The sequence below is a fragment of the Schistocerca cancellata genome, chromosome 2 (genome assembly GCF_023864275.1).
Source record: "Schistocerca cancellata isolate TAMUIC-IGC-003103 chromosome 2, iqSchCanc2.1, whole genome shotgun sequence".
Classification (NCBI taxonomy): Eukaryota; Metazoa; Arthropoda; class Insecta; order Orthoptera; family Acrididae; genus Schistocerca; species Schistocerca cancellata.
In genome coordinates this window covers 447,736,055-447,757,406 of record NC_064627.1, presented here as the reverse complement: position 1 = coordinate 447,757,406, position 21,352 = coordinate 447,736,055, and the positions used below count along the sequence as shown (strand labels likewise).

The window sequence follows — 21,352 nt, the reverse complement described above, 5'->3', positions numbered from 1 at the left end:
CCAAACGCATTAACACCATATTGTTGCTGGAGTTCATCTGTGTTAGTCAGCTGCATTAGTCACGGTACAAGTGTACATGTGAACTGAGGAGATACTGTGTATCAAGATTTAAATGTGGTATGTCATTGGTTTGTTGTGTAAATGTATTAGTGTAATAATTGTAGCAATTGTGTATCATTTATCCTGTTTGTGACAGATTTTGATGGTGATTGTGGCTGAAATCCATTAGTGTATAAGCGTACTTATAAAAAATGTAACTGGCGACCAGGACAGACAATTACTTTGACTGGATTTCCCGAGCCATTTTTTAGCATTATTCCTCCCTATTTGTGTGTGTGTGTGTGTGTGTGTGTGTGTGTGTGTGTGTGTGTGTGTGTTTGTTTTGGTATATATTTAAATTAATTTGCTTGTCAGTTTCTCTCTAAATATTAGTTTTTTCTTTCGGTAATTCCAAATTAGTGTTTTCATTTTTAATTCATTTGAGTTTACTTAAGCAAATAGTTGAATGAGATTTGTTCTAAACTTCATAAATAGGGGAGCCTTTACACTGTGATGCTCATTGTCACATTGTACTGCTTTGTAATCCCTCAGCGGGTGACTAACAGTTGAGGTGATGTTGGGGTACATTATCACCCTGTGTGGACGGTGATGGATGCTCTCCTTGTTCTTTCTCGTCACCAGACTGTCTCGGAGGTCAAAATGTGTGTGTGTGTGTGTGTGTGTGTGTGTGTGTGTGTGTGTGTGTGTGTGTGTGTTTCCTAATACTGATAACACTTGACTGGTGTGAATTTTACTTAGTGTACTGATGAAATATCCTGTATGATTATTTTTTTTTTTTTTTTTCATCATGCATGGAAAAGGAAGTTTACAACCAGCATCTTACCAGTTTTGACTATGACCATCTAACGCAAAACTGTTTACTGTGTTCGGGTGCTGCTACAGTCTATGACCAAGGATTGTTCACCTGTAGTTGAGTTGGCAGAAGTTGATTCACCTGGGTATGTCAGCTTTGTGCATCTGCATCAACCAATTGCGTAACTTGGTTCTTTAAATCTGTCTATGGCAGTGCCTCAGTGTTATCACAGCTCTATAGATGGCTACTGTGTTTGCCCTCATCAGTTAGTACATTGTAGTTGAAAGCTGGCATTAGTTCTTTTAGCTGTCGGGAAAGTTCGTACACCAACTTGACTATAGCAATAACAAGATGCTTGATGGGAATTACTAGTAAGATTGGAAAACAAACAAATGGGCCAGACTTTTGCGTAGATAACATTAGAAAATATACAGGAGCAACATGGGTGTTAATTCTAAGAACTATTTTTGTAATATTAGGGATTGTTTTCATTTCTTTGCAAATGCGTGTCAAATAAATGCATAAAATGTTTGCTTTCCTTTCCAATCCATTCCATTCCTTTGTTTGTCATCGTATCCCAGTAGCCTGTAGTGCAGCTTCCTTTGCCGCACTGTGAGACTTATTTATTATTTTTTAATTTCTCTTGTCTGTGTTGTTGCTGTTAGCATACACATTATTTCCGCATTTAGTAGGTGTTCTGAGTTAATTTATACTTCAGTTTCTGTGGTAGCCTTTGTTGTATTGAGAGATTGTTTTAAAAAAATGCTTGGTTATTCATACAATAATAAATTTTACTCCCCCTAGGTGTATGGGGAGTAGGGTTGGCAACTCTCAACACTGACTTAAACAGGTCACCTGGAGGAATGGATGCAGGATCATGGGTATTTTGTTGGGATGGAGTATTCAGACATAACAACACTGAAATACAAAAAGCTCTGGAGCATGCTAATGAAGGTGATATTCTGGTGAGCTGGCAGTATTAATTAGTTAATTATTCATTAGTCATGAATTTGTTATGTACATTATAACCAGCAATTGTTTTCAGGGTGTCTCGTATGATCATGTGGAACTCAACTTTTATCTGAATGGAAAAAATATGGACAGTCCTGTAACAGGGGTCAAAGGACATGTTTTTCCAGTATTATTTGGTGAGTTAAGTCTTACTGTACTATTAAAAAAAACTGACAGTTAAATTAATGTAAAGGACAATACCTATTCACTCACAATGTGAGTTACTAAAGAACAAAGTTAAAAATATTGCCATTTAATCCTGTGGAAAGTGATTTTCATTTAACAAAATTTCCTGTTGTATTTTATTTCATCTTGTTGTAAAATAAAAACCTTTTAGATTTGTAAATATGTTGATTTTTTAAATGGTAAATCAATTGTGGCTTTTATTTAGAAGCTCTGGGGATGAGCCACTCAAAGATATTTTTCAATAAGTTGCAACAGAAGTTAAATTATCAGGAAGCAGTCCATTACATTTACACAGTTTTAACATTGACAGTCAATTTTCTAGAACTGTTAATATTGAGGGGTGTTTTTTAAATGGGTGGTAGCTAGACTTTAGTGGAGTAGAGCTCGTAAGGGCTCTCAGAAGGCTTGGTGAGCTGAACTTAAGAGAATCACGACAACTTTCACACAATTTTCATATTTTTTGCTTACAATGTTCAACAGAGCAGCACATCATCTCTGTCAAACTCTTGCCTCTGTCTCCATGTTATGTTTTGATGTGTCATTGACATTTAATATAACTGTTTTGATAGTGTTAAAGATACTTTTTTGTTTCTAGTCTTTGGAGTTCTGTCCACCTGTCCACTGTAGCAAAGCCATGCTAAATTTTTTACTGTTCGCTAGAGTGCATGAGAATACAGTAATTTGTTACCACCTAGTAAGATTTCATGAATGAATATGAAACAATGTCACAAAACATATTAAATTACTTCAAATAGTTAACACTATCCTTTTTTGCTAAAAAAGTGTGGTGTCCTTTTTGTGCATTTGATGGTTTTCGCAATGTGTGCATTGGATGGAACTGCCAGAAACATTTATTTTGAGACCAAAAATCAAGACGATAATCTGCCACTTGAGGATTTGACCACATTGCCAAGAGATTTGTAGCCTTGTCTGGTATAGAAACTGAGACACCTCTGAATTCTATCATACTGATGTATATGTGGCCAAGAGACTAAGTTGGAATCAAAGATAACTTAGCATTTTTTTGAAGAGCAGGATCATGTGAAAGTACAGGAGAATTTATCCAAAGTTATTGAGGCTATATAAAGCAAAGACATTTGAAGAACTTACTTGGTGTAGGTGAATAAATACTTGAATGAGGAACACACTTCTGTAGTGAGTAGGGTCTCTCGATGACTAAAACTTGTCATAGTATACTCAGTTGAAACATTCCTCATTGTCTGTCACCTTGGACCTCCTGTAGCATCTGAAGTCGTGTTGTGGCCACGGCTAGAGTTTGTGAACTCTTAGTGCTGTGCAGTGCACAAGACGAATCGTGATGTATTGCTCGCTAGACTTCCACTCAAATGTTTGTCGGCAGACCTGGATAATTTGTAGCCCATGCTACACCTATGCTATAAAGCCGAATACGGGTTGCCAGAATCAATATTATGAAAACAAATGTTGCTCTTCACCGTACAGCAGATATGCTTAGTCACAAATAGGCACAACAAAGTCTGTCATAATTAAAGCTTTTGGCCATTGGCATTTGTCAATGATGCTCATGCTCACACTCGGCTGCAGTCTCAGACAACTGAGTGTGGTTTCAGTTGTGTGTGCACGGTATTGTTGACAAAGGCCATCAGCCGAAAGCTTTGCGAGTCTCTCTTCGTTGTGCCTATCTGCGGCTCAGCATCTCCTCTATATGGTGAGTTGCAACTTTCTTTTCATAATGTTCTTACATTTCATCCTGGATCTTCCATTGTTTGATGGTTGCCAGCATCACTTAGACCCACGAGACAGGGTTAAGAGTCACTTCCACTATACCACTATTCTGTGCCCTGAAGCCATCTGAGCACCTTCAGAAGTTCGCAAGTCTGACGAAGAGATTGGACAACAAGCACTGCAGTCGGTCACCATACTGCCACCAGCCAATTCCTCCCATGTTTTGTGCAAACAACACAGTCTAAAGTCAGAGGATAAGGACGTACACAAGAACTCCACACTTCAAATTTATATTGGAACAAAATTAAATTTATTCTTCTTCGAATAACCCTCACAAAGTCTGCTTCATTCGTTACACGTCTCCAGCTAGCCACTTGCTCAACTCACTGTTAGGTAGTCTCTTATGTAAGTCATTGTACGCTCTTTGACATCAACACATACCTCAAAAACCAGCAATAGGTTAAGACATTTCTCACACATGCTAAAGAGAACATACCTCTGAACACTTTCAAATTTTTCACAGCCTTACTCATTTTTGGCTAAGAATTCCAAAATGAGCCTCCACACCACCTCCATCCCAGAGGGCTCAACTTTGCTCCTCCACCCTACCACTGCTGCAGTCAGACTCTGTTTTGCAAGCTGCCCACAGCTCCACAATGTTATTACAAATGCTGACATATCAGCCAATCAGCCTCCAGAGCAGAAAGTAGTCACTGTGGTTGGCCATTTCCTGCTAACACTCAGTTCATCTGTAACATGCTGCTATTTGCGGACACTTTCAGAAATTTGTTTCCAAAAGATACTAGGGAACATCAACAATTCTATGAGAAAAACACCCGCCTTTGAAGACCACCCAGCTGGGCTAGGCCACCACACTTTAGCCAGATTAGTGGAACTGAGCCCATTACCTTCGGGCTGGAGAATAGTTGCAGTCAACAGGATTGGAAAACCAGTGCTTAAATGATGGATTACCCAGTATGGCAATACCTAAATATGTGATTTTATCCTATGGCAAGGTTTAAATGAGGTTTAAATAAGGTTTGAAGTTGTTCACATCCAGTTGATAGTTTCCAAGAGATACTGAATTGGTCAAGTGAATTTTGGAGTTAGAAAAACATCCTTGTATTGAGAGTTTCATATTGTTACTTGATGGTAAATAGGTAGGTCACTATCACGAAGCACTTAGCATATGTAGACCTAAATCTAAGTAAATGGCTGAAAATTCTCTAGAGATTAAAAATTATGACTACAATTACTGTGAGCCCAAAACAGTAGTGATGCATGGCACAACAGTTACCTTGCACAGCACGATACAATTAAAAAGTTTCAAATCGAGGATCGATTTAAGAAAATTCAGAACAGTTGAAGAGTCCAGGGGAAGAACCTGGTAAGCCAAAATTTTCATTTTATTCAGGGGACGAAACTGAAAGTTCAGAGACTCATAAAATTGCGGTTGTTGAAGTTACCTTTTATTTTTGTTTAAGGTGCTAACATATATTCCAGACAAATGGAACTGCTGAAATTATACAAATCTGATTAAGGTTTACAACTAAGATGATTTTTATCGTGAATACAGCTAGTACAGAAGAACAGTATGTCATGCCCATAACGTATTGCATGTAGCTACAAGATTTCAAAGACTTTACACTTACTTAAAATTTCATTATAACAGATTATCTAATCTTCCAATAATACACTATGAAATATTGTGACCTCTTTCAGTGAGTGTGACTAATGCTGAAGATGATAGAACTACACTTGCAATTCACTACAGAAAAATCTTAGTCCCATAGATATCTCTCTTTCTCAGTAGATGTTTAAGTTTGCCTGTAAAGCAATCAGAACACCTAAATTCAAATATTAATACACAAAAAAACTTACTTTAAGAACTAAAAATCCTACCAATACACCTTGTTGTAAAAGAATTGCCGTACCGTCATAACGAACATATGGGAGGTTGAATTCGTCTTCTTTTTCCTGGAAGAAGAAATGAAAGTTGCTTGTACACTCTATTGTAGCTGCTAAATCAAACCAGTGCTATCAATTCAGTATGGGAAATGCCATCCTTACAAAATCCAGTTTTTTTCTGTATGGACTATATGGTGAAGGCATCTGAACACAGTGGCATTCTTGTTTTGCACTATACAGGAGTCAGAAAAGATCTCCAGATGTCTGACTTACAGCTTTAGAAAATTGTGTACTAAATTAAGAAGAAATGATGAAACTTTGTCTGCTCCTTTTTGGCTGTGGTCTCTGGCTACATATAAAAAACAACTGTCCCCTGTTGTCAAAATGTAAACATTAAAAGTAAATACAGACAACTGCCATTTATAATAAACTCCAATTCTCTTTGTATTTGGACAAGGGAAATTTTTTCTGTACTCCATTGCTATTGTAACCTTTGATGGATTTTTTTACGTTCCTTCTTTGCTTTTTCCTTCCTGTTATAGAACACTTTTTGTTTTGTTAGATGCAGTTCATGAGCTGTTTAATTGGATCGAAGTTCAGAATGGAGCTTTTCTTTATTTTCAGCAGGCGATGTTAGTCAGTTTCTTCTGCAAATTTTTCTTCGTGGCTGGATACTCATTGCAGAAAGCACAAGTATCTTGAATATCTGAAACTTATAGTGAAATTTGAATTGAATATTTCTCCTTCAACATAGTAAACATAATTTTTTATATCGAGAGGCTCCAGTATGTAATTTTTTTTCACTTGTCATCAAACAGTGTGCCCTCTTATTTCATGTCTCTCATCCATTAAAGCCTGTGGGTGGGTTTTATGTTTCCCTCGGCCATCTCACAGAGATTGGTCTCCAGATTTGTTTCTTTAGTAAATGATCTACCTTGACCATCCTTATCCCATGTAATGACATAAATTCTTGCGTGAATATATGTATTTCTTTGACAGTACCATTAAGGGTAATACAAACACAGAATTTATAAGATGCATGACGAAACTGTGCCTCCTGTTCTTCTCTTCTAGAAAATCTGCGCTCTACAGGGACCACTTTGATTCCCCCCAGGGGCTCACCATTCTTAGGTGGGTTTGTGCTTGGCTACCATGGAGCCCCAGCCTTTGCAGCACTCTTTCCCTTCTATGCTGTATGTCTCATCTTGCTATTCTTCTTCCCCTCCCTTGGGGAACATGTGTGGGGTATTATTGGGAATGTTCTGCGTTCTGTCGCTGACGTGTGAACAGTCTCAACTTTCTTTTTGGCTCCATTTTCCTTTGTTTCCATTCTCCTCTCATTCCTCCGTTTCAGCGTTTGAGGACCCTCTTTTTCTCCTTCTTCCTCCCTGTGCACACCTGAAGGCCGGCCCATGCATCTGACGCATAAAAGGTGACTGGGTAATGCGTAATTCCCAGCCCCGGGTCAACAGGAAGGGTTTGCACGTACTCCCTGGTACAGGCTAGGCCCAGGGAGGGGTGATTACCTGAGCTGTAACCTTCCCAAATTGTGGATTGGTCCCTCCATCAGGTGTTCGGGAGGTTGTGACCTGAGGTGTGGCCAATCACCTAAGGTGGGTGCAACCCCTTGTGAAGGTGTCCCCAGTTGGAAGGAGCATACAGAGACGCTGGCAGTCATGGGGATTTCCTCAGTGTGTCAATCATCCTTTCCATTGACGTTGATGAAACATAAAGAGGTTACTGATTCGAAGACACTTCCTGCTGCACCGTGGTTCCTTGTGGTATCACATACTGAAGAGTCAGTCCTTTGCCAAGGTCAACCATTTATTATTTAGAAAAGTGTTTATGCCATTGCTGGCCCTGTGAAATCCTGCTCTCACTTACGGAAAGGCACTTTGCTTTTGGAGATGGCTTCTGATTCTCATGTACAACTGCTACTTGCTGCCTTGCTGCCTTGCTTCTCTGCGGCTACCCTGTCTGTGTTGAGGCACATAGCACTTAGAGTTCTTCCTGTGGTGTAATTTACACCAGGCTGCTTGATGGTCTAACCGAGGCTGAAATACAATCTCACCTCTGATCAGGGTGTCATTGTTGTCCATAATGTAATGAAAAAGGTCGATTCCTCCTTGGTGCCCACCCACTCTCTTTTACTCATCTTTGATATGGTGGTGCTGCCGTCCAAGATTAAAGCGGGCTATGAAATCATCACAGTCCGGCTGTACATTCTGAATCTGATATGCTGCTACCAGTGTCGTTGGTTCAGTCGCACTGGCTGTCTTGTCGACACCCAGCCACATGCGTAACCTGTGGCAGGGTTGCACATGAGGGCAAATGTCCACCTCCTCCTCCCTGCTGTATCACCTGCAATGGCGGCCATGCTTCCGCCTTCCAGGATTGTCCCGTGTATCTAGATGAGCGGGCTGTTCAAGAGATTCGGGTAAAGGAAAAAGTGCCTTACCCAGTAGCTCGAAAGTTACTGGCTAGTCTCAAACCCTGTTTTCTCCTGTCTGGCACCTATATTTTAGTTCTTGTTACCCCTCACTTCATGAAGGACATGCGACCTAAAATTTGGCTCTGAGGTTGTGAAGTCGAAGTCGCCCAGTGTCAAGAAAGCATTGCCATCCCCCCATCCCACTGTGCAACAAACTCTCGCCTAAAGGGGCGAAGTTACACACTACACAACTGGCAGCCAGGATAGGACAGGAGTAGTTCTCCCAAGAAGACTTCCTTCATCCCGCCAGCCAAACAACACCCAAGTCTTCCTCTAACCAGAAGGGCTCAAAGAAGTCCGCTAAAGACAAATGTTCTTCTCCTTTGCCAACTCAAAGATCCTGCTCAACAGTGTCGTCACTTGGCCTGGCCAGCCTCTGTCTCGTTGGTGCGCATCACCAACCATTCTTCAGCGTTGGACTCTACAGACTGGCCGCACAAGCATGCCAATGCTTCTGTGGTCCCCATGGAGCAGGATCCTCTTGCTTCCGTGCCCTATAGTATCGACTCTCCACTGGCTGTCCCTTGGTGGCCACCTAGTTGACACCCCTTCATCTCTTCCTTCTCAAGACTGTCCTCCAATGGAACATTCGTGGCCTTCAGTCCCACAAAGAGGATTTACAGCTGCTTCTAGCATTGCAGCATCCCCTTGTGCTGCACCTTCCGGAAACAAAATTGCACCCTCGAGACTGCTTTAAGCTTTCACATTATTTACCGTTTCGTTTTGACCTTCTCCCTAAGGTTGGCATCCCATCTCATGGGGGTGTCATGATGCTCATACGGGATGACCTTCATGGTCAACCCATGTTCACCTTTTCCTTCCCCACCTGACTTTCTCCTTCTGTACCATTTATGTACCTCCGTCCTACGATGTCACCAGGGCAGACTTGCTTCAGCTTATTGGGCAGCTATCTCTGCTGTTTTTAATACTCGGTGACCATAATGTGCATCATCTCCTTTGGGGTTCTCCCAGGACCTGCCAGATAGGTGCCCTCTTGGCTGACTTTCTTAACCAACTCAAGCCATTCTGCCTTAACACTGGAGCACCCACTTTCCTTTCTGACTCCTCGCACACATATTCCCATTTGGACCTATCCTTTTGCACAGCCCAGTTTGCCTGTCATCTTGAGTCGTCCGTTCTTTCTGACATGTACTCAAGCGAGCATTCCCATGTGCTCTCAGTCTGCTGACTGCCATCCCATCGACATGCGTGCCCAAATGGCTGCTTACTAAGGCTAACTGGCAGCTCTACTCCTTCCTGGCAACCTTCGCAGAACAAGATTTCCTCAGTGGTGATGACTAGGTGGACTATCTCACCGACGTTATCCTTACTGGTGCAGAACGTTCCATTCCTCGCACTTCCTCTTTACCACATCATGTCCCAGTCCCTTGGTGGACTGAGCCATGCCGCAACACAATTCACGCACAGAGATGTGCTCTCTGCATTTTTAACCGCCACCCTATGCTGGAAAACTGCATTCATTATAAACAGATGGGTGCATAGTGTTGTTGAGTTCTTTGGGATAGCAAAAAGCTAATTGGATTTCACTCACTGGTTCTTTCAACAGTTCCACTCCTTCCTCTGTCGTGTGGGCCAACTTCCGACGGCTCTCAGGAACCGAGATCCACTCCCCCATTTCCGGCCTGACAGTAGGTGCCTATATCATGGATCCTGTTGCTATCTCCAACACCTTGGGCTGCCATTTTGCAGAAGTTTTGAGCTCTTCGCACTATCACCCTGCCTTCATACATTGGAAACGAGTGGAGGCGGCTCGGGTGATACCCTTCTCTTCTCCGGATTGTGGGTGCTATGATGCTGCCTTCACTATGAGGGAGCTAGATCATGCGTTCAGTTCATCCCAGTCCTCCCACCCAGGGCCAGATACTAACCACGTTCAGATGGTGCAGCACCTCTCTTGTGGGCAAGCACTTTCTCCTTTACACATAGAACCGTATCTGGCCTGAGGGCACATTTCCTGGACTCTAGCGTGAATCCACTGTCATACCTATACCTAAGCCTAGTAAGGACAAAAACCTTCCTTCTAGCTACCACCCCATCTCCCTATCAGCTGCATTTGCGAGGTGATGGAACGTATGATTCGAGCCCAGCTAGTATGGTGGCTCAAGTCTCGCCATTTACTCATGAATGCACAGTGTGGATTTCGACCACGGCGTTCTACAGTTGACCGTCTCGTTACCTTGTCCACTCACGTCATGAATGGTTTTCTGCAGACTGTGGCCATGTGTTTTGATTTGGAGAAGGCCTAAGACACGTGCTGGAGAACTGGTATCCTCCGTACTCTTTACACCTGGGGCTTCCGTGGGCACTTGCCCTGTTTTCTTCAGGCATTTTTACAAGACCGAGTTTTCGTGGTGCGTGTGGGTTCTGTCTTGTCGGCCACCTTTATTCAGGAAAATGGTGTGTCTCAGGGTTCCATCCTGAGCATCATCTCCTTTGCTATCGCCATTAACCCTATAATGGCCTGTCTCCCGCAGGGTGTCTCTGGCTCCCTTTGTGGATGATTTTGCCACCTATTGCAATTCTCCATGGACCTCTCTCACTGAGCAGTGTCTTCAGCACTGTCTTGATTGTCTGCACTCCTGGAGTATCGCCAATGGCTTTTGCTTTTCCACTGACAAAACTGTTTGTATGAATTTCTGGTGGTGCAGATGGTTTCTCCCACCATCTCTACATCTTGGGCCTGTTGCCCTTCCATTTGTTGACACTGTGAAATTTCTAGTGCTCATGCTCGATAGGAAACTCTTGGTCCTCCCATGTCTCTTACCTGGCAGCCAACCCGCTGTACGCAGTGCCTCAATGTCCTATGTGTCCTCAACAGTACTTCTTGCAGTACCGATCAAACCACCCTCCTCCTGTTCATGCCATTTCAACACTATCCATCATCACGGCATTCAGTTGGCCATGGGTGCCTTTTACACCAGCCCGGGTGAGTGTCTGTATGTTGAAGCTGCTGAACTACCACTGTCCTACTGCTGTGACTTTCGCCTCAGCAGGTATTCATGCCATTTGTCTGCCATGCATGGCTGCCCCTCCTATGCCTCCTTCTTTGAAATTCCTTTGATCGTCAGTATGGGGCTCATTCCTCTTCTGTTACCTCCTGGAGTCAGCTTTTGCCATTTGCTACGGCGGCTTAACTTCACGCTACCTGCAACTTTTCCCATGGGTGAGAACCCTTCACCACCTTGGCTTCGTGAAGTGGCCCATGGTAACCTTGGCCTTCATTCATTTCCTAAGGACACTACTCCAGCCTTGGTCTATCGCCTTCAGTTTCACGACGTTTGCATGGAACTTAGCAATAGTACCTATGTATACACTGATGGCTCTCGTACTGACCGTGGGGTCGAGCGTGCCTTTGTTATTGGCACTCATGTCTTTCAGTATCAGCTTCCGGTACTCTTCTCAGTACTTACAGCCGAGCTTTTCGCCTTGTATCACACCAGAGAGTACATCCAGTGACACGGCCTTCCCAATTGTGCCCTCCAAAGTCTCTGTGTGCTGTACACTGCTCATCCCTTAGTGCAGCGGGTCCAGGAAAACTGTCACTTGCTCACTCTTGGTGGAGCCAATGTTGTGTTTCTGTGGGTCCCTGGACATGTTGGTCTGCCAGTAAACGAGGCTGCTGACGCTGCTGCCAAGGCTGCAGTCCTTGTACCTCAGCCCGCGAGTACCTCTATTCCCACCGGTGATCTCTGCGTTGCCATCTGTCAGGAGGTGGCGTCCCTTTATCGCCAGTGGTTCTCCCTTTATGGGAATAAACTTCGGCTTATTAAGTTTCTCCCGGCGCCTTGGACAACCTCTCAGCCCTCCTGCCAGGAGGAGATTATTTTAACTCGGCTGCATATTGGTCACTGTCTTTTTAGCAATCGTCATTTGCTCAGTGGTGCTGCCCCACCATGTTGTACGAATTGCGCCCAAAATTTAACTGTACTGTCCACCATTTCCTGCTGGATTTTTTTTTTTTTTTTTTTCAGCTTGGGTTTGCAATCTATCAGCCGTTTTAGTGAATGACGCGCGAGCTGTCGACCGCATTTTCCTTTTTATCCACAGAAGCAGTATGGCGAAGGCGATCTAATTTTAGGTTTGGACCTCCATCTTTGTGTGGTGTTTTTTAGGCATTTTTCCACGTGCCTTTTTTAGCTGTTCCTATTCTGTCCACTAGGACTGACATATAGTTGTTTCCCTTGCCTCTGTGTTTGTTCTATAGTTTTGACTTGGGCATGTATGACCCCAGTTGTTTTTTGCACCACAAAACAAAACAAACCACTTTGATTAAATCACTTAAATAGAGGTTTGTTTCATCATGATTTTCAAATTGGTTCAGATTATTTATAAAAGTTTTGCAACTACCTCGTGGTAACTGCGATACATTACACCCTTTATTTCAGGAAGAAGGTAATCCCCTGCTGCTGCAATATAATGAAAATTGACCCCCAAGGAATTGGAGGAAGAATGATCAGATGGGAGCATTACTGAGGTGAAGGAACATTTTGAAGAAACTAAATGCATCACAAAAAAAATGCAATGTCACATTGGAGTGAAATCCACTCACAGACATTGTGCAGTAACCTCAGAGTTGGAGAATGATCAACAATGAAGTGTTTCTTGGACAGCAACACAAATTGCAGAACGAGAATAATTTAGTGTTGTATCTTGAAATTCTGGCTTGCAGTTCCATTGGATTGTCAATAGGTGATGTCCTTGTTAAATGTGAAGTGGGCCAGGAGGAGGTCACACTCAAGGATCTCTGTCTTTCATTGGTTAGTTCTTCATCAGTCTCTAGCAGTAGGTTATGGTGGAGACTGAATCCTTGTACCATGTTGAGGGTCTTACAGGGTGTGATGGTAATAGGTACACCACTACCTATTTTACAAGAGAGTAACACTTGAGACAAATAGAATTTGCATGTTGATGTTCATAATTTACTAAGGGAAAAAAGTCTGAAAATTTGTTTGCAATATTCCCTGCAAAGAACATACATTTAGTAGAGAGATAGGACCCACCATTGGCTTGGGTGAACTGGTAACTAAGAAGAGTAACTATCCGCAAATCAGGATGAGATTTTCACTCTGCAGCGGAGTGTACGCTGATATGAAACTTCGTGCTGGACCGAGACTGGAACTCGGGACCTTTGCCTTTCACGGGCAAGTGCTCTACCAACTGAGCTACCCAAGCATGACTCACACCCTGTCCTCACAGCTTTACTTCTGAGACAGGGCGTGAGTCGTGCTTGTGTAGCTCAGTTGGTAGAGCACTTGCCCGTGAAAGGCAAAGGTCTCAAGTTTGAGTCTTGGTCCGGCACACAGTTTTAATCTGCCAGGAAGTTTCATATCAGCGTCCACTCCGCTGCAGAGTGAAAATCTTATTCTGGAAACATCCTCCAGGCTGTGGCTAAGCCATGTCTCTGCAATAACCGTTCTTTCAGGAGTGCTAGTTCTGCAAGGTTCGCAGGAGAGCTTCTGTAAAGTTTGGAAGGTAGGAGACGAGGTACTGGCAGAAGTAAAGCTGTGAGGACTGGGCATGAGTCGTGCTTGGGTAGCTCACTTGGTAGAGCACTTGCCCTTGAAAGGCAAAGGTCCCAAGTTCGAGTCTCGGTCCGGCACATAGTTTTAATCTGCCAGGAAGTTTCATATCTGCAAATCACTTTGTTTTGTTTTCCTTCCATGGCTTAGCCAAGGAGAGAAAGTTTTGTTGGCTCCTAAAGATCGTTCTGAATTTTGATTCATATGAAGAGTATGCCAAAACCTCGTGGCCATTGGTTGATAAAATTGGTCGTTTCATGACATGAAATATCTGCCATGATGATGCATGCTTCAAACAAGGGTACTCTCCGCAGGTGTCAACCAGCCAGAGAAAAAGCCACCTGGTCTGATGGCCAGTGTTCCCAAATGGATAGGTACCTACTCCATAGCATATGCAGGGAGGTGACAGCCCGGGTATCAATAATATGAATCCCCGAGTGGTCAGGAGGCTGTCACCATATGGGTATCTGATGACTTCTCCAAAAGGACCAGCTATAATGCTGGATATTAGGTGACCTTCCCCACATGGCCCACACACTGCAAAGTTTTGAATATGGAGGTAAAACTCGGATTTGAGGATGGAGCAGAATTGGACTGAAATACTGGCCAGTTATAATTAAACTATAACTACTTGAGTCATTGTAGATGGAAAACTATTTACCATATTGGTGCCCAACTATATAGGAATGATGTTCAGATTGTGGGCTGCAGGAACTGCATTGTTAATAGTGTTAGTGTCATGACGTGCTGTTAGCCACCGGTACTGTGATGTGGGATTGAAACACAACTACCAGTGTGCAGTACAGTTCCAGTCAGTCACCATGGGTCTGGACAAAGTGAGTAAAGCTGTTGTATTAAAACAACAATAATACTGTTGCTTTTCTTCACGATTATTGACACATTAATGGAGAATGGGGAGGTCCTGTTTACCCACTGGGGTTGAAGAACATGATTTGAAAGTTCAAATGGAACTGGCAATTTTGACATTCCTTTTGGGAGAAGCAGAGGAGAGAGAGACAGCAAACTGCACCACAAATTATTGAAGTTATTGCTGCTGTGGCTGAGAATGCTGGATGCAGAGTGCAGTCTTCTAGCAGTGCACAAACTTTATGTCAGCTGAACATTCCTTGGTCCACTATTGTTTCGAGCAACAGTAGAGCAATTTCTAGTGCGGTTCCAAGCTCTCATGGATGCAGATAGTCATTACATTGAGTAATGATGGTAACGTGGAATATAAACATGCTACACAGTTGACAAATGTTACCAACTCGTGCGGAAATTAAAATGTTTGTTTCAGTGGTTTATTCATTACTTCTCTTTCGCATGTTCTTACCAATGTTTCCATACAGTCTCATGGTCTTCCCTATCACTCACTTGTCATACCTGTAATTGGTGTAAAATAAAGGGAATAAAGGGAACAAAGTGGATGAAGCCAGAATTGATATCCTACAAATGAGCTTGGTTGTCAGCTGGAATCTGTCCTAGAGGAAAAAGTCGGAAAAAAGATATAGTCAAGGAGTAAATTTGCAGCACAAGAAAGGAAGAAATACTGCAATGGCTTGGGTCCCCATGTGCGCTGCACTCTACTCACAAAAGAATAACAAGGCTCTTAGGGGAATGACAAGAGGAAACAGCTTGCAAGATGAAGTCCCATGACTCCAGTGAATTATCACGACAAGCCTCCTTGGCTACTGGGTTGCAGTCTCTTTTACTCAAGATCTGAAGTGCCCCAGAATATAACAGAATGATATCTCGTGAACATTACTTCTATACAAAATGTCTGAACGAGAATCTGATGGATACATTATCTGGAAGCTGTAAAAGGCACTCTAGGGAGCATATTAGGAAGGTCTTTGTATGGGCATATCTCATCCATGGGCATATCTCATCCATGAGAGCCATCAAGATCGTATATAACATGTCAAAGATGCTGACATCTGTTGGCAGGCAAAACAATGGAACAGGAAACTAGATAACTTTCATTGGATGCATGTGTGTGGATCACTCTATTACAACACTAGTTTAGAATCTGCCATATTCATCTTGCATGCAAGTAATTTACATTTCGTCCTTCGTCTCTCTATCAGTCAAGATGACTGCTCCAAAATTGTGGGAGACTCTTGATACGTGCTATAATTGCAGTTGTCTGTTACAAAGTGTTGTGCCCAGATCCCAAATGGTTTTTTTGGTTTGTTTGCAGTTCAGAAATAATCTGTTAGAGGGTGAGCAATTTCAGTGGTCACAGGAAACTTTTTGACTGACTTAGATTTAGAAGCGTGTTATAGGTCAGGAATTGCTGTCTGATATTTAGTGCTTCCTTACTAACTTTGGCACAGTTATCTAAGCTCCTGTTGCCATTCGGATGGCTGCATGGTGTATTGTGTCCAACATCCTTAAATATGATATTCAGGTTGAACCATAAATGGTACACCCATGGTCTATAGAAATTGGAAAGATAACAATATTCTGAAGGATAGTGCTACTCGCCATGTAGAAGGGGTGTTGAGTTGTAGACTACTAAACATTTGAACTTTCAGCCAAAGGTGTTCTTCAGAATGTGTGTGTGTGTGTGTGTGTGTGTGTGTGCACTTTTTATTTCCCACAAAGGCCTTTTGGCTGAAAGTGTAAACATTTAGTACTCTGTGTGTCTGCGACTCAATGCCTGCTCTGTATGGTGAGTAGCAATCCACAATATTTTGTTATTTCCTCCAGGACTCTCAGCCTGCAAGATCTGGGCAGTCACAAAGAGTGGTATTATTGGTAGTTGGGAGCACAAATGTTAGGCTCGTTGTGGGCCCCCTTACGGTCATGGCTGCCAAGGATAAGAAGAAAGCCAATGTGCACTCCATATGCATACTGGGTGGAATTATTCCAGATGTGGAATGGGTCCTTCCAAAAGCCATGAAGAGCACAGAGTTTAGCCGACTGCAGGTGGCGGCTCACGCCAGTACCAATGATGTCACTTTATATCGGAAGAGATTCTCTCTGGTTTCGAGTGGCTAACAGAAGTAGTAAAGGCTGCTAGTCTTGCTTCAGAGATGATAGCAGAGCTGACCATTTGCAGCATAGTCAACAGGACTGGTTGCGGACCTCTGTTACAGAGCCAAGTGGAGGGTCTGAATCAGAGGCTCAGACAGTTATGTGACCGTGTAGGCTGGAGATTCCTCGAATTGCACCATAGGGTGGTTGGGTTTCGGGTTCCGCTGAGTTGGTCAGGAGTCCATTACACGCAGGGTGCGGCTATATGGGTAGCAGGGGCTGTGTGGTGTGGACTGGGCAGTTCTTTAGGTTAGAGGGTCTTGGGAAAACACAAAAAGGACTTCAGTCACAAAGGGTGCAGGCCAAACACAAGAAGAACTTCGATACAGGAACCATTGGTATAACAGTTGTAAAGTGTCATAGCTGTGTTGGGAAAGTACCAGAGCTCCAAGTGCTAATAGAAAGCACTCGTACTCAAATCGTTATCGGCACTGAAAGCTGGCTAAAGCCAGAGATAAGCTGAAATTTTTGTGAAGAACCTAACAGTGTTCCAAAGGGACAGACTGAACACTGTTGGTGGTGGCATGTTTGTTGCCATTAGTAATACTTTAGCTTGTCACAAAATTTAAGTAGATAGTTCCTATGAGATAGTAAGGGCAGAGGTCATTCGTGACAACGGGAATAAAATAATAATTGGATCCTTTTACCAACATCCTAATACTGATGACACAATTGCTGAACAGTTCAAAGAAAACAGGAGTTTGATTATAAACTTGTACCCGTCTCATACAATTACAGTTGGTGGTGACTTTAATTTACCCTTGATATGTTGGCAAAAATATGTTTAATTCCAGAGGTATGTATAAAACATTATCTGAAATTGTGCAAAACGTATACGCTGAAAATTATTTTGAGCAGTTAGTTCATGAGCCCACATGAATAGTAAAAAATTGTGAAAACACACTTGACCTCTTAGCCACAAAGAATCCTGAGCTAATAACGAGCATCAAAACAGATACAGGGATTAGTGACCACAGGGTCGTTGTAGCCAGATTGAATATCGTAAGTGCCAAATCCTCCAAAAATAAACAAAAAATACACCTATTCAAAAAGTAAGATAAAAATTCACTTGATGCCTTCCTGAGAGACAGTCTCCACTTCTTCTAAATTAACAATATAAGTGTAGACCAGATATTCTTGAAATCAAAGAAACACTATCGGCAGAAATTGAGAGATTTATACCAAATAAATTAACAGACAACTGAGCTTGTCCTCCTTGGTGCCCAAAATGGGTCAGAATACTGTTGCAGGAATACTGAAAGAAACATGCCAAATTCAAATGGATGGAAAATCTCCAAAATTCGCAGTCTTTTACATAAGCTCAAAATTTAATGTGGAACTTCAATACGAGATGCTTATAGTCTCCAAACCTAGCAGAAAATCCAAAGATATTCTGGTTGTATGTGAAGTATGCTAGCAACACGGCACAATCAGTGCCTTCTCTGCACGACTGCAATGGAAAGGCAGTGCTGCCAAAGCAGTGTTGCTAAACACAGCATTCCAAAATTCCTTCACCAAAGACGACGAAATAAATATTCCAGGATTCGAATCGAGAACAGCTGCCAACATGAGTAACATAGAAGTAGATATCAGAGTAGTGAAGCAACTTAAATCACTTAAAAAGCAAGCCTTCTGCTCCAGATTATATAAAAGTTATTTTCCCTTCAGAGTATGCTGATAAAATAGCTCCATATTTAACAATCATATACAACTGTTCGCTCAACAAAAGATACATACCCAAAGACTGGAAAGTTGCATAGGTCAGACCAATATTCAAGAAAGGCACTAGGAGTAATCTACTGAATTATAGGTCAATATCATTGTCAATATGCAGCAGTATTTTTTAAGTATATTGTGTTCAAACACTATGAATTATCTCAAAATGGTCTATTGACACACAGTCAACAAGGATTTAGATAACATCGTTCTTGTGAAACCCAACTAGCTCGTTACTCACACGAAGTGTTGAGTGCTATTGATGCGGGATTTCAGATTGATTCCATATTTATGAATTCCCAGAAGGCTTATGACACTGTACCACACAAGCGGTTTGTAGTGAAACTGCGTGCTTATGGAATATCGTCTGTTATGTTACTGGATTCGTCAATTCCTGTCAGAGAGGTCACAGCTTGTAGTAATTGACAGAGTCCTCAACTACACCAGAAGTGATTTCTGGCATTCCCAAAGGTAATGGTATAAGCCCTTTGCTGTTCCTTATCTATATAAATGATTTGAGACACTCTGAGCAGCCATCTTAGGTTGTCTGCAGATGATGCTGTCATTTATCAACTATTTAAGTAATCAGAAGATCAAAACAAATTGCAAAATGATTTAGAAAAGATGTTTATATGGTGCAAAAATTGGCAATTGACTCTAAGTAACAAAAAGTGTGAAGTCATCCACATGAGTGCTAAAAGGAATCCGTTAAACTTAAATTACATGATAAAACAATCAAGTCTAAAGGCTGTAAATTCAACTAAATACCTAGGAATTACAATTACGAACAACTTAAATTGGAAGGAACACAGAAAATGTTGTGGGAAAGGCTAACCAAAGATTGTGTTTTATTGGCAGGGCACTTAGAAAATGTAATAAATCTAATAAGGAGACTGCCGACACTAAACTTGTCTATTCTCTTTTAGAATAGTGCTGCATGGTTTGAGATCCTTACCAGATAGGATTGATGGAGTACATCGAGAAAGTTCAAAGACTGGCAGCACATTTTGTATTAGTGCAAAATAGGGGAATGTGTGTCATGGACAACATTAAAACAAAGGTGTTTTTCATTGCATTGGAATCTTCTCACGAAATTTCAATCACTAACTTTCTCCTCCAAATGCAAAAATATTTTGTTGATGCTGACCTATATAGGAAGAAACGATCACCATAATAAAATAAGGGAAATCAGAGCTCGTACAGAAAGACACAGGTGTTCATTTTTTCTACGTGCTGTATGAGATTGGAATAATAGACAACTAGTGTGAAGGTAGTTCGATGAACCATTTGCCCGACACTTAAATGTGGTTTGCAGAGTATTGATGTAGGTGTAGACTTTCCATAGTTTCAAATTGGCCAAATGCTCCATAAAATTGTTGTACATAGGACTTGGGTGTACCCGGGCCTTCCACTGAGATACTTTAAAATGCCTAAAACTTTTAAGTGCTTTCACTTCACACTTCCTGAAGTGTGGAAGCCAAGTGAACAACTGATCAAATGGCACTAAAAACCAAACTGACTAAGACTGAGAATGGTGCTATTAAAATTACAGTGGACATGATTGAGATGTATACACCCCATTTTACCTGTTGAAAATTTAAAGTCTGTGTTTTGTGCTCAATCCTCCAGTCTGTGAAGTTTGAACTGTAACTGAGTTGTGGATGGAAGACTAGTACAGAAACAGTAAATCACCATAAACATAGTAATCTGCTGTGTGTCATCTGTGCTGTCTTATAGAAAATCTTCATGTAGAACCAGCATTGCCAGGTTATCTAGAACAATACTTCCTGAACCCTCAATTAAATGGGTTTCTTTCTCTCGATATGAACATTAGATGTCAGTCTACAGTCTGCTCAAGAGTGTTTCCTACACAATTGCATGTAGAGGTACTGTTCGTCCCTAGTTTTAGGAGAGATATCATAAGGGATTACCTCCATGAATCTGGCTATAGACCCTGCGACCATTTGTAGTTATAGATTAAAGGAATTTCTTCTGATCCTTTATATAGCTAACATGTTACACATTATAGCATGTGCCACTAAGCCAGTATCCTTAGTACCTGAGAATGTTTTTCCCAATTCTCTCGCTGAGAAGGGTTGTCTGAAGTCCAGCTGTACCCTTCCTGCAGCTTCTTTCTGGTGTAGAAATGTGGGATCTGTGTAAGTTTTGCTGCAGGAGGAATTGGCCATTAAGCATGCTATGTCAACTGCAGAAGTCAAAATAATCATATAATTCATTACGGCAAAGGTGGGTGTCAGTGGGGGCATTAGAGACACACTCAGTTGATTATTATACTCTTGTGGCTTATGTTGAATGAATGATGGATTTCAGTAAACTCTGGTACAACGCTTTTCTACTGTTTGACATTATTTTCTCCTGTAATCCAAAAGTCTGCTAGGTTTTGAACCTTCACAGTGCCACCCACCAGTTGCTGATGGCAGTGCATCATTTATTGTTCCTTCAAGGAACAGAGCACCCCTCAGTGTTCAGAGATATTTGGTCTGGGTGTCGCATGTGCACAATGGACCACATTTTTAACATTAATCATAAAGTCGTAGGCATTTTCTTTCCACTCAAACCTAGCTGTGTAGAACCCACTTAGTGGGTTTCTTTTGAGCCCTTTTCTGTTGGGGAAGAGTACAAAAGACTGAAGTGGTTGCTTGAATATGGATCTGTATCCACTTCCCATGCTGTAACATCTGTGAGGTCAGTGAACAGATGGTAGGTCAATGGCCGACGACAAACCTGTGGCTGAGCTACAGTACATCAGTTGGCCTCTGATCAAATGAGAGATCTCTTCTGGTACAATGAGCCTCTTGAGAGCTCTATCCCTGGGACAGGTAGTGCTGGAATCGTAATGTGCATGGTGCGCATCATTAGGTGTGAGTCTCTTTACCAAGTGGG

The 21,352-nt window shown here is 42.0% G+C and overlaps 1 protein-coding gene across 1 annotated transcript in view; it reads left to right on the top strand.

The window, feature by feature from the left end:
* The window catches only part of LOC126161937 (SPRY domain-containing protein 7-like), a 90,413-nt gene that overhangs the window by 60,407 nt on the left and 8,654 nt on the right, over nucleotides 1-21,352 (top strand). The window contains exons 3-4 of the mRNA XM_049918110.1: nucleotides 1,658-1,818; nucleotides 1,899-2,001. Coding sequence (XP_049774067.1) covers nucleotides 1,658-1,818; nucleotides 1,899-2,001 — 264 coding nt within the window. The remainder of the gene's footprint in view (nucleotides 1-1,657; nucleotides 1,819-1,898; nucleotides 2,002-21,352) is intronic.